Here is a 13,991-nt window from a genome sequence, read left to right as displayed (position 1 = left end):
GGTATATAGAAAAATCATCAAACAGTTTGGAGAGTTAAGAAAGGGAAGATGTCAGATAGCGAAGAAAGCGGTCCGGAAGCTGGTGACTGGGTGAAATATCCTAAAGGTGATCCAGCTGAGAAAAAAAAACTTGGACAACGAGCATCTCGCAACAACGGCAATTACACACGAAAATCCACTGAAATAATAGGTACCACATGGAAACATAAACGACCAGTAAAGTATTACGCCCATAAAGGGAAAGACAATCGAAATGGTAAAACAGTGCTTCAGTACAAACATGCATCGGCCTCCGCCGGAAACGCAGTAGCAGTTTCAGGCACTGGTTTATATGAATATGCTGGAGCGAAATCTTCCGGCGCAGAGACGTCGGCTTCAGCCGAACTTCTTGATGGCTTCATTGAGGTTGGGGCGAGTGCGGAGGCCGCAAGCACCAGATCTAGCACTACTGTAACCGTTTTAGGAGTTCATGCTGAAGCGAAAGCTTCTGGCGCAGAGGCGTCGACTTCAGCCGCTCTTCTTGATGGCGTCATTAAGGTTGGGGCGAGTGCCGAGGCCGCAACCGCCAAAGCTAGCGCTACTGCAACCGTTTTAGGAGTTCATGCTGAAGCAGATGCTAAAGTGGCCGGCGTTGCGGCTGGAATGAGCCACACACCGTTACAAGCCGAGGCATCCGTCCTTGGAGCTGGGGCGACAGCTGGAGTCAGTTGGAAGTACGCTGGCGCTTCAGCTGGTGCTCATTTGGCTGAAGCGAGAGCGGGGCCGTTTGGTGTACGCGCTGGTGTAAAGTTTGGAGCTGGAGTGCGAAATGGTGTCCCTGAAGTTGACTTGGGTCCCGTAACTGTCCCATGCTGTGTTATGTGAAATGGTTTGAAATAAATGAGCCTTCCATAAAATTCTGAATTGTGACACACTGCCAATTAACCCATTGGCTTGATTATTCGTATATTTTAACTTTGTTTCGTTCGGTTGCAGACGATTTGTAATATTGAAATTATAAATGATTATTCAGATAATAAAACTAAATCATGATTTTTAACAAAAACTTAGCTTTTCTTGATCCTATAAAAACATATAAAGTTGGGGGTAATTTTACATCAAGTCTGAGAGTAAGAGAGTTTTCTCAACTTAGTAGGCCCGATCTGTAACGAATTCCATAAAAATCCTGCAAATTTGGAACAAAGCACCAAATTTGAACCAAACATGCCTAATACCCGGTGGATTGATATTAGAAGGGCGGCCCAGAAAATTTTTAAGGGTAGCCCTTATTTTTGGACCCATTTATTGAAAACCTAGGCTAAAGCTCAAGAGCTCATTTTTTATGGAAATTTCAAACTCATTTTAGGCCCAAACCAATTATAGAATCTGAAAGCTCTTGAAAAACTACATAGAAGACTTTTAAGCGAGTATGGCCGATTTCTGTACTGAACGGAAGTTATACTGTCCACTGGGGTTAACGGTTTTCCAAAAAAGTCGAAAAGGGTGGGTTTACAGAAATTTCTTGGTTTATGGTGGGGTTGGTGGCAAAGGGTGGGGGCTTTTTTCGAGGGTGGGGTTGAGGACTTTTCCTTCAATTTTTATATTGTGTTTTGTTTTGTTTAAATCTGAAAGATTCAAACATTTTTGTTATTTTAGTATAAGTATAAAAACTGGAATTACTCTGGCCTATCAGGGAACAAGTTGTAAGAGTCTGGAAAGACGTGGAGATTTTTTATTTTTTTGAAGGGTGGGGTATGGATATTTTGGTGGTCAAGGGCGGGGTTGCTCTGAAAGGGCAGTGTTCAGAGTTTCTTGATTTAGGGCGGGGTTGGTGGTAAAGGGTGGGGGCTGTTTTCGAGGGTGGGTTATCAACCTCGTTGGAAAGTATGAGATGTGTAGAAGTGTTATTTTTAGGCTGCACGCATCCCCTCTGATATGATTTGATATAGGGAATGCGTATTGTCTAAAATATTTCGGTCCCAACTTACCCCCGTCTTTTCTTTTTTCTTTTTTGATTTTGCGTCATAGCAATACAATTACTTTTTTTTCTTTGTTCAATGAATGGAAATTGATAATTATGAATACAACAGCACAATGACTTCATTTGTTTCTTTCTTTGATTGGATGTGACGAAATTATGTAAATTTATGCAAATTTTGGTTACCCCAAATTTGAAGTAACTCTCGGACAAGAATTTCATACACGATACGCATCCCCTATAACAAAATAAATTCTGGGGATGCGCGCAGCCTATGTTATTTTATAACCGATTTATGACCAAAATGAGGGGGAAACCACCACTTCTTCACCAAATAACTGCCGTTCAGTACAGAAATGGGCCATACTCGCTTAAAAGTCTTCTATATAGTTTTTCGAGAGCTTTCAGATTCTATAATTGGTTTTGGCCTAAAATGAGTTTGAAATTATCACAGAAATTGGGCCCTTGTGCTTTAGCCTAGTTTTTCAATGGGAAATAAGGGCTACCCTTTGAATTTTTCTGGGCCGCCCTTCTAATATCAAGCCATCGGGTATTAGGCATGTCTGGTCCAAATTTGCACGATAATTACACCAATCAGGCCTACTAACACAGAACTCGAGTAACTTAATTGAATATTTCCTCTTATTAATCCTTTAATTGTTAGCGCGGGTTCTTTATTTTAAAACAACAAAAGTCAAATTTCAAATTTTAAGTGGATTTTTTTTTGGGGTAACTGAGGATGACAGGAAAGTCGGGCATTCATTGTACTCCAACTTCTCCTTTATTAAAAAATTCTTACCTGCGGGACAGGGAACAGGTGCTCCAACACCAGTCGGACAGTAATACCCTGCGGGGCATTCTTGTGTATCATTCTTTGACGAACCCCTTGGACAGTAATAACCTTGAGAGCAGCGGAACATCGGTTCAACCATACCGGGGTATGGACAGTAAAAACCAGCGGTACAATCATCACAATGGCCGATATCATATTTCCCTTCATCACGGTTGAAAGTTCCTACCGGACAAGCTTCTTCTACGGGTGTTCCTTCCGGACAGTAATGTCCCGGTCGGCATTTTCGTGGTTCAGCGGACAACGATCCATAATCACAATAATAACCAGCTGTACAGTTTCCAAGTGGTTTTCCTAATCCTTTGAAATCACAATGTTTGCCACGGTCGCAGGTGATCGGGTTGGAAGAACCGGCTAGACAGTAAGTTCCGTTTGGACATATACCACCTGTTTGGTTGACCGAGTAGATTGGACATGTATATAATTGTGAACTGTTGTGTGTCAGATTTTCATACTCAACAGGGCGTGGCCGATAAGCTCCACTCCTACAATAATATCCTTCATCACAAACATCATCTGGATTTTCGTTGGCGTATCCGCCACAATATTTACCGCCCTCACATGGCAAACAATCTTCCGGTCTCGTAGCTTTAGTTTGATTGTTGAAAGTTCCGGGAGGACAAGCATAAGGTGTTGTGGTTCCTACAGGGCAATAGAAACCAGACGGACATTCGTCGCCGTAACTTTCTCCGACTGGGTTTGATAAGATTGCGCGTCCTTTACAATAATAACCCGCTAGACATGATCCATTGGGAGCAGATGCCCCATCCTCAGGACAGAATTTACCTCCATCGCAATCAGTACATTCATTCAAATGACCGAGATGCATTGCAGCGCCATAAGTGCCTTTGGGGCATGGCAGTGGTCTCGAATACCCAGACACACAATAAAAGCCGGGTAAGCAAGGTCCACCTCCTTCGGTTTCATTCCTCGGTTCCGGTGAAAAAGCTTTCTCTGAGCAGTAGTAACCCACGTGACATTTATCTTGCGGCGTAACCATGCCTTGACGATCACAAAAATAGCCTGGTGTACATGGGTAACAATCATCGTGCGATTGCAGACTAGTTCGGTTACCGAAATATCCTTTCTGACATGGGAATGCCTTATAAGTGATGGTTTTGTGCAGACAGAAATATCCTTTAGGGCAGATGGAAGGGTTGACAACACCGTGACTTGAGCTGTTAGTACCACTGGCGTTTACTGCGACGGCTTCCGTCGGATCACAATACGAGCCTGGCGGACAATCAAAACATTCGCCTTTTCCAGCATCAGGTTGGTAGGTACCAGCTTCACAAACATAATGATCTTGACTGGCTACCGGACAGTAGTGTCCAGGCTGGCAACGTTTATCAGCGGGTGTTGGAGAGACTTGACCGGGCGGGCAGTAATATCCGAGCGAACAGTTTCCGTAGGGTTCGGGAAGTCCGGGGCGATCACAATACATTCCGGCCATACCTGAAAACGAGTGAAAACTATTATGGCGACTACTATCGGGTACCTAATAAGCACCCCCACTAATTGATTTATTGAAAATTTTCCACCTAGGACATTCTTATCTGCCCAATAATTTTTGGAAAATGTTTTTGAAAGTTCGCTCTTTTGCCCTAATTCTGCTGTATCAGCGTGCTTTTCAAAAATCTTCACCCAGGACATTTTTATTCCTACCCCCCCCCCGCTTATTTAGTTTTGAGAACTTTTCCACCCACCACGCTTATTCCAAACCCCCGTTTATTAGGTACCCGAGAGTTATTATGTGTATTTTCTTATCAACTTAGCCTGTACCAACCACGTTCTTGAAACTCTTTTTTTAAGCAAAGATCGTCCGTGGTAGGGATGGTACAGGCTATTATCAACTGGATAAATCTTTGATTAACAAACATCAGTAAAAAATCCTTTCGTGACAAACTTACAATGTTGACAAGCATTAGGATCATCATTTCCTTCACCACGTGCAAAGAAACCTTCCCGGCATGCTTCAGCTGCTTTCGAACCCTCCACACAGTAATAACCCGGTGGACAGATGTCTCCGTATGTTTGATTGAACGGATATTGTTCGATGGTACCTCCGCTACAGTAGTGTCCTTTTCCGCATGGCCCGGACACATTGTGAGCTTCGTCTTGGTGGCAGTAGAAACCAGGTGTACATTGTTGAGCTGAGGGTGAACCAGGTGGACAGAAGGTCCCTCTCAAACAACGCCCACCTACAAAGAAAGAGACAATTAATGTTTGAAAGTAATGCCTGAAAAAGCTATGAAAATATTTAGTATCGTCATCGAAAAAACATCTTCTCTTTTAACTAACCGACTAAAGCTACTTCCGTAAAAACAATAACGTTCCAATGATTCTGTTTGAAAGTAAGGCCTGCCAAACTTCTGTAAGAATATCTATTCAATTCACTCTTCTTGGGATGACTACGAGCCTCGTTTTCAAAACATTGTTCTATTCCATACCGAGTCCTGTAATACTTGACTATATTCTTCTAAATTAAGCAGGTCAAGGTTCTAATAAAAGAACCTTCCCATTTTACAAACCGTCACTTTGTTAAAACATGACGGCATCACAAAGAAGTAAAAAATCACAAAAAAAGCACGGTAAAGACAAAGTTAATGTAAAAGAAAGTAAGGGTCTGATCTTACCGATATTATAAAGCGGGCATGTCCATGTTCCGTTATAAATCTCATTTCCGGTCGGTTTATCTGTCCAGGAACCTCCGGAACAGTACCAACCACCAGCACACACATCTGTGGGGTTGATTTGTGCAACTCCTTGGCAGTACTGGCCTGGTGGACAAGGCTTACAATCATCGAGTGATGAACCTTTAGTGAAATTCTTGTACGTTCCTTCAGGGCACGCTATGGTTGATCTAAAAGAAATCGAGTCAGATATTGTATTAAAACGTAATGTTATTGTAATGTTACGTACTGAATTTCATTTTCCTACATGTCATTGTTATTTCTAAGAAGATTCCTATACAGTCAATATGTGAACTCAAAGAGGAAGTCTATATGTTCGAATTACAAAGGGATTCGAATTAGAGAGAGTATTATACGAGGGATCCCCAAGACGGAACCTGATCATTTGTTCGAATTGGCGAGAGTCAAATCACTTCATTTCTAACTGAATGGTTAACAATTCGTACGGCTTTCTTCTTGTCTTCCGGAAGAAATGTAATTAATGTCTCTTCTCTATCAAAAATACTGATGCAATGACTGTATAACCAAAAGCCAAACGTTATAGAAAGAAATCATTTTCACTTACCCGTTGGGGCAATAATATCCCTGTGGACATTCCGTATAATTTGATGAGCCGTGTTCACAAAAATGACCAGATGGACAGTCCACACACTGTGATTGTTGTTCTAAACCATTATATGTTCCCACCGGACATTTGTACGGATTGCCTGTGTTTGCCGGACAGTAATGGCCAATCGGACACGGTCCATGACCATCTGTTTTTACGGACGGATTGGCCACAGAACTTCCTTTGCGACAATAAAATCCTTGTTCACACTCACCGGTCGGAGATCGAAGGCCGGCCGTTTCACAATATTTACCCGCACTGCACGGCGTGCAATCAGTCAAATTTTGTCCGTGTGTTTCGTTGTTGAAAGTACCAGCAGGACATAACACAGGCGCTTTAGGGTCACCGGCTTCACAATATCGGCCTGCGGGACATGGCCCCGCGAAGCCTCTATGGCCACCGGAGGGTGTTGCAGTATCTGAGCCGTTATGACAGAAGAATCCAGCTTGGCATGGACCTGAAGGTGTGGTCGCATTGATTTGGTTACAGAATTGACCAGCAGGACATGGTAGACACTCAATGGAGGATTGGAGTCGTTCTAATGGACTATAGGAACCAGTTGGGCAAGGTTGTTGATCATAACCAGTGTTGCCAGTACAATAAAAACCTAAAAAAAGAGCATCATAGGATAATAAGCATTTGCGAAAACTAACAACAACAATATTTAAATTGTGTTCACTTCAAATCAAGATACTGCTATAGAAACTGTTGATACTTAGCTATCAATCTGAGGGAGTTCAAGTTCGAGGGAGTTGCTTTTACTACAGTTGACGCTCTCTGATTCGACGTTCTACCATTAGTTACACTTCATTATTCTATGAAAGTCACCGTCAAAAAAAAAACTCTCATTAACGACGCTCTGTTATTTGATACGCTCCCTGTATTCGATGAAAACCCAATTCCCCTTCAAAACCGAATTAAAGAGCGTCAACAGTAATTGGACGACCAAGACTTTTATTTGTTAACTTAATGCGACAACATTATAGTTTTTCACAAGCCCTTGATATATTACCTGCAGAGCACGGTTCAGGGTTGATGCGATTGGTACAGAAGAATCTTGGTGGACAATCCAAACATCTTTCCGCTTGTGTTTCGTTCATGTAAGTACCAGCTGTACATTGTTTCGGGACGCCTGTTCCCACCGGACAATATGAGCCCAACGGACAAACATCACCTGCAAGAATGAAAGCAGAAGAATTTAACAAAGTCTTAATGTGTCAAAATCATCGCCAAATTTATGAATCCCAATCGATGAGTAAACCTTAGTTCTTTGACTGACTACGTAAGCAAGATGATATGCCATCGCATGACACTTTATATTCAGAAATATAAAAATTACAAGCTTAAGACAATCTGGGAAATGTTATAAAAAGAATGAAATTTATGACAATATTTCTTTAAAGTTGTAGGAGCTTGAAACAGAGCTTCAAACAAGAAATGAATTGCTCTTAAATATCCAGGCACGGTGTAAAATATCCAAATTATCCAGACACAATGCGTCTATTCATTGATCACATACCTGTGACACCATCAGTAGGTGTTGGAGAAGTTGCATTGTGGGAACAATAATATCCAGCACTGCAATTTCCACTGGTCTTATTTAGTCCTACACCACCACAATATTGTCCGGCATTACAACTCAGACATTCGGACATTGCTCCAAGACCGGTCGAAGGATTGAAAGTACCGGACGGGCATGGTTCTTCGGAAGTGGTTCCTCTTAAACAATAATGTCCTGGAATAGAAATCGACAACTTTTAGTACAACATTAACCACAGTAGCAACAAAACTTCAAGAAGATCAATGAAAACGAAACAAACATCTTGGTAGAGTAGGGACAGTCCCTACCGGTAACGGACTCATTTTTACCAAATATATTTGACAAACAAATATTTAGTCCTTATTCCTAAACACAAAACTAATACCATTCTAGTAAGATGAGAAGATAAAGGACACAGCAAAAGCCTTACCTGTAGGACAGACGATTCCAGTTGTTCCATCATTCGGAGCGCTTATTTCCGCATTGCCTTTACAGAAAAATCCAGCATCACAATCATCCGTCCATGAGGGAAGTCCGGTACTTCCGCAATATTTTCCAGCCGGACAGTCTGTGCATTCTGATTGGTAAGCTAACCCGGTGCGGTTACCGTAAGTTCCTAAAAGAAAATACATATTGGTCAGTGGTCAAAGCATAGTTGACAAAATTGACATTACACGATACGTAAGCATAGATTTTTATCACCTCCTTGAGACGAATATCCGTCTGAGGCGGAAGAAGTTTGAATTGAATTGGTGGAAAAACCCAACAGCAGTGCACCCATCTCTAATCATGAGTTTCTTAAATCAAAATAGTTTTGCGTTTATAGACCAAGTAATATTGGAAATTTAATGTTGCCGAGATAACGAGATTTGTGTTTGATTTGAATTACATATTTTGAATTTGAATGGAAATCCTTATGTTATGTTTCTGAAATGATAGAACAAAGAGCTCTTCCGTGACATTAATACTTGTTAGTATAAAATACAGACAAACCTTTAGGGCAGGTGTTTTCTTTTCCAGTTTTGGATTGTGGTCGACAGAAGAATCCTTGTGGACATTTTTGTGGAAATTGTACACCATGTTGACAATGTGTGTCGTTCAAAATCAAACCGTCACAGAAAGAACCTTCAGGACACTCTTTGCAAACCTGAAAATATAATAGATGTTTATAATTGTTCTTTGCTTCTTTCATGAAAGCACTAAAATAATCTCATGACTGAGTGACTGAAACAAATTGGGCTTTTCTAGAAAAATTTGAATATGGGGGTGGAAGATATAACTTTTTTTTTTTTGGAAATTTACCCCCCGGACATTGTAACTTTTGACGCCCGGACATGCATAAGTTGACCCCCTAAACACTCAAAATTACCCTCAAACAGAGCAAGGACAAGGCAAATTTTGTAGGTTTCTATCCCCGGACACTATATCCTCCACCCCCATGTACGAACATTTTCTGGAAGAGCCCATTCTATAATACACTAGATTGCCCGATTAAGTGTAGTATTTGTAATTCTTTATCTGCTTTAAAATTATTATTATTATTATTATGCAGATACTTCCTTACGCTGAAGGATGAATTGTAACTAATGTGATGTCGCTTAAAAATTTAATCCTCTTGGAGGGTTTGCAGAATTAATGGAAGGATGAATTGCAACTTACAATCTGTTGAAAGAACTGAACTAGACAACACAAAGCGTTCACCCCTGATCGGGCAACAAAAGAGTGAACCATTTTAAATAACTTGTTCAAAAATAAGCTTACCTGTCCATAAAGCTCATCTTGATATGAACCTGCCGGACACGGGATCTTCTCTTTGCTTCCGGGTGGGCAATAATACCCGGGTGTACATCGGTGTTCTTCCGGAGTACTTGTATTTTGACCGGGTGGGCAATAGAAGCCAGCAGAACAGTTCCCTGACGGATATTCGAGACCCCATCCATCACAAAATTTGCCTTCTTCGCATGATAAACAATCGTCAGGTCGGGTATTTCCGGTTTGCGATGAGTAACTACCGGGTGCGCATTTCTTCGGAACACCGGTACCTTCGTCACAGTAAGCCCCGGCAGGACAGATATTACCGGTAATGTTATCGGTAGGAGCGCGGGAGGAGGCTTGTGACGTGCAGTAGAAACCGGCTTGACATAGACCAGATGGAGCGGGTAGCCCGATGGTAAGACAGAAGCGCCCTGAAATCGAAAAGATCTCATTGTTAAAGTAACCCTGTTTAAAGACAGAAATGGTCTCAAAAGTAGAAGAGATCTCGTTGTTATAGTAACCCTCTAAGACAAAAGCGCCCTGAAAAATCTTTTTGTAAGAATGATCTTCTCAAAATTGCGAGAAACATCACAAGAAAAAGAAGCTGTTAAGTCATTAAAATTAAGAACACAAAGAAGGTTTTTATGCAGGAAAAGTTGAGTGGTTTTAAGAATCAACCAAGAGAAGAGTGAAGTTTACCTGCCGGACAAGGTAAAGGTTCATTAGATTTCTTTGGACAGTAGAAACCAGGCTGGCATTGACCACCAGTAGATACATTCGAACAATAACATCCGTCAGTGAAATTACCAATGTCGATAGGCCGGTTGGACCAGGCTCCACGACGGCAATACCAACCGGCGTCGCACTCATCGAAGGGGTCAGTGAGACCAGCTGATGGACAATACATACCAGGATCGCAAGGAGTACAATCTTCGGGACTTGTTCGACGTGTTTTATTGTTGTACGTACCTTTGAGTATAAAGAAAGTTATAATAATAGTAGATAAGATTTTATGGAGTTCTTATCTACTCTGCGAAATCGAAAAACTTCTAAAAACAATACAACTTCATAGGCGAGAAATCTAACCAGAGCTTCATTGTAAATAATGTTTTAAGCACATTTATAACCACCTTTTATATTGAGTTGTCGAGCTTTTGGAAATATCCACGTGCGAAAATAATTTAGCTTACCTGCGGGACAAGGGAAGGCATCTGGCTGTGATGTTCCTTTCGGACAATAGAATCCCATCGGACACTCGTTAACACACGTGGTCGTATTTTTCGGACAGTAATAACCTTCACAACATTTATCGCATTCTGATTGGCCGGTTCGATCGTTGAAGGTTCCTGGGGCGCACGTTATCGGGTACGAGGTGCCGTTTGTACAATAATGTCCTACCCAGCACGGACCACCCGATGATGTTACCGTGGGTGGGTTTCGTACTTCGGAACCATCCAAACAATAAAATCCAGCATCGCATGGACCGGTTGGCTCTTGTAATCCCTGCGTACCGCAATACATTCCAGGGTCGCATGGACTACAGTCATTAGATTCTTTAAGATGTGTTTGGTTACTATATCGACCTTTCGGACATGGTAACGGATGCGTTGTGTTTATCGGACAGTAGTTTCCAGGTGTGCATGGACCAGCGATTCCAAGATGGTTGCTTTCCGGTTTATCGGTATCCGATCCTTCTTCGCAGAAATAACCGGGCGCACAGAAGCCTTCAGGATAGGTGGCATTGTAGTGTGGGCAGTACATACCTCCAAGACACGGTTGACATGCTAAACAAAAAGGGAAAAATATGATAATTTATGTGATTAGTTGCCTTTATAATAAGGTTGTGCTGTTAGATGTGATACTGTTGAAAACAAGAGTTTTTAGTGTTCCTTTTTAAAGAACAAAGTGAATCAAATCTTATGAAAAACAGAAAAGAACACTTTTTACCAAAACATACGCGAGAGAGATTAAGAGATTGAGCCATGGGAAAATATTACTTACATGACGAGTTATGTAATCCAACTTCAGCATTGAACGTTCCTGGTGGGCAAGACTTCCAATCAAAACCGGTACCAGCCGGACAATAGAATCCAGCAGGGCACGGAATGGGAGTGAGATGGTCTCCAACACAGTACGAACCAACTGGACATTCAAAACACTCTTTAGCCAGGATGTTTGGCATGTACGTTCCGTCCTGTACGAAAGTTATAAGTTTGAATCATAGATAAAGGATAAAATTCGAACTAAAAATTCAATTGAAACGCCCGCAAACGCAAAGCACGTTTCGGGCTTGGGCGTTGGATATTTGAATTTCTGATTTTGTCATAAAATAGGTTTGAGTGTACCTTTTTATTTTGCGATGAAAGATATCTTTTAATATTTCAAAACAGGTTTAGTATGATGTATCTGAGACTAAGTGCAATTTCTTCAAAATTAGACAACTGTGGAAGACTTTTAAAATACATCAGAGAAGCATACATTTCATCAACATTACCTCGCAAGGGATGGGTTTGTAGGTGCCTCTAGGGCAGTAATGCCCCGCTGTGCAATTCCCAGCAGTGCTTGTATCTTGAGGTTTGGGATATTGAGCTCCTGCTTCACAGAAGTATCTTTCATCACATTTTTCAGTTGGATAAGTGAGACCATTAGCGAGACAATACATTCCAGGTGAGCAAGGCGTGCATTCAGATTCAGCTTTCAATCCAGTGTTGTTGTTGAAGGTTCCTGTTGGACAGTTACTTGGTGTGGTCGTACCTGGTGAGAAAGACCGTGAAAAATCATTCAGCTTTTGATCATCATGACAAATTTTTTAGACTATTAGATTAGGTAAGATATGTTTATGTTTTTTGCTTTGATAAACCTTGGTAATAACCAGGTTGTTAAGGAGTGGATTAGCGGTCGATTAGATTAACTTTTGATTAAATTTTGATTAGCGTCGATTAACACAGGACCGTTGGTTGTTCGAAAAAGTTAGGCTTAAATCTGGACTAAATCCAATCGGCCTTTGCACAAACGGGCCCATAGCGATCAAACTTTATCTAAGATTGAAAGCTCTTTTTGACCATTTTATTGGAAACGAACTTAATCAAACTTTAAAACTGACCTTTAAGACAGTATTTTCCTTCCGGACAGGCGACACCTCGGACACCGTCCACAGGATTGGGAACGAATGATCCTCCAATACAATGATGTCCAGCGTCACAATCGTCCGTATATGTCGGTGAAGCACCTGTGTGAAATGAAGAAGTTAAGTTATAGATAAACATTTTAAACGGTGTAATACTTGGTGAGCCGTTAGATAAAGAAAAAGATAAGCCAGGGTGATCTCCTCTCCTTCATGCAGATCAAATTATTAGGAGCTTTGAAGTTTAACTTCTATGGCTACGCAACAGAACGGGAAAGACTGGTGTAGAATGAATGGAATAACCTTAAACCCTGAGTATCTTGGTGGAATTTAGAATCTTACTATCATCTTCGCAACGAAGAAGATTTATTCATAAACCAAATACTCACCGAGACAATATTTTCCTGCAGGGCACGGCAAACATTGGTCCGGTCTTGTCAACTTCGTTCCATTTCCGTATGTTCCGTTCGGGCAACCATATTCCGTACTGAAGCGAGTACCATTCAGGCAATAGAACCCGTTCGGACAAGGATATCGGGTGTAATCGGAAATCGGGGTCACTTCAGCATCCTTGCGGTCACAGTAATATCCTTCAATGCATATTTTACATTCCCACTGTTTAGTGAGGTCGGTCCATGTTCCTGATTCACAAAGTTCTTGAGCAGGTGAACCGGTCGGACATTTGTGACCTGGTTGGCAGACATAAGCGGGTGGATCTTTCTGTGATTGGCCAGCAGGGCAGTAGAAACCTTGGTCACACGGTGCAGTAGGTTTGGTGTTACCTAAGCCCTGACAGTATTTCCCTGGTTCACAGAGCGAGCAATCATTCAACTCCATGTTACCTTAAAGATAAAACAAAAGAAAATTGAGCAACAGACAGGCAGACTAATGTGGGCTGTTTACGAACACATACAACTGGGTTCATATTCAACCACAAAAACAAAGGTTTTAGAAGCAATGTGAAAATCTTCAACAGAGACCTACAAAAAGAAATACTAGTCCAAAGACGTCAAAGTAACACGTTTCAAACAATTACCGGTAGCATTAGAATATCTTCCTGCGGGACAATCTGTCGGTATTTCCGTTTTCTCCTCACAATATTTCCCCTCTGGACACACATTTCCGTGTATCCCGTCCCTCGGATTCGGAACAGCCGAACCACCGGAACAGTAGAAACCAGGTTGACAAGGGGTGGATGAGTTGTGGTTTCTCTTCCCTGCACAATAATATCCGCCATCACAGGGCGTAGGTTCGTAGGAGCCTTCTGGACAGTAAAAACCAGGTTGACATTCACCACCTATAAATGAATGAAACATAAATTTTTAGATCAGTGAATTTAAGTATGGAATGGAATGAAGGACAGTACCATTGGTCTAAAGGCGCCAGTAATGCGGCGAAGTTCTTCCCGATGGAGCATTTGTGACAAAATTTAAGAAGTAGTTCAAGTTTATTGTAGCTAATTCCG

The 13,991-nt window shown here is 41.5% G+C and overlaps 1 protein-coding gene across 1 annotated transcript in view; it reads right to left on the bottom strand.

Moving 5' to 3' along the window:
• The window catches only part of LOC136818233 (uncharacterized), a 73,434-nt gene that overhangs the window by 32,851 nt on the left and 26,592 nt on the right, over positions 1 to 13,991 (bottom strand). The window contains 16 exon segments of the mRNA XM_067074602.1: positions 2,757 to 4,262; positions 4,718 to 5,008; positions 5,444 to 5,670; positions 6,066 to 6,714; positions 7,120 to 7,281; positions 7,627 to 7,842; positions 8,078 to 8,263; positions 8,641 to 8,794; positions 9,409 to 9,833; positions 10,102 to 10,371; positions 10,593 to 11,186; positions 11,404 to 11,596; positions 11,897 to 12,156; positions 12,506 to 12,631; positions 12,916 to 13,368; positions 13,563 to 13,823. Of these exon segments, the coding sequence (XP_066930703.1) occupies positions 2,757 to 4,262; positions 4,718 to 5,008; positions 5,444 to 5,670; positions 6,066 to 6,714; positions 7,120 to 7,281; positions 7,627 to 7,842; positions 8,078 to 8,263; positions 8,641 to 8,794; positions 9,409 to 9,833; positions 10,102 to 10,371; positions 10,593 to 11,186; positions 11,404 to 11,596; positions 11,897 to 12,156; positions 12,506 to 12,631; positions 12,916 to 13,368; positions 13,563 to 13,823 (5,973 nt within the window).

The sequence above is a fragment of the Clytia hemisphaerica genome, unplaced genomic scaffold, assembly GCF_902728285.1.
Source record: "Clytia hemisphaerica strain Z4C2 unplaced genomic scaffold, Clytia hemisphaerica genome assembly, whole genome shotgun sequence".
NCBI lineage: Eukaryota > Metazoa > Cnidaria > Hydrozoa > Leptothecata > Clytiidae > Clytia > Clytia hemisphaerica.
The sequence above is the reverse complement of the archived record's forward strand: the minus strand, read 5'-3'. Positions and strand labels throughout refer to the sequence as shown.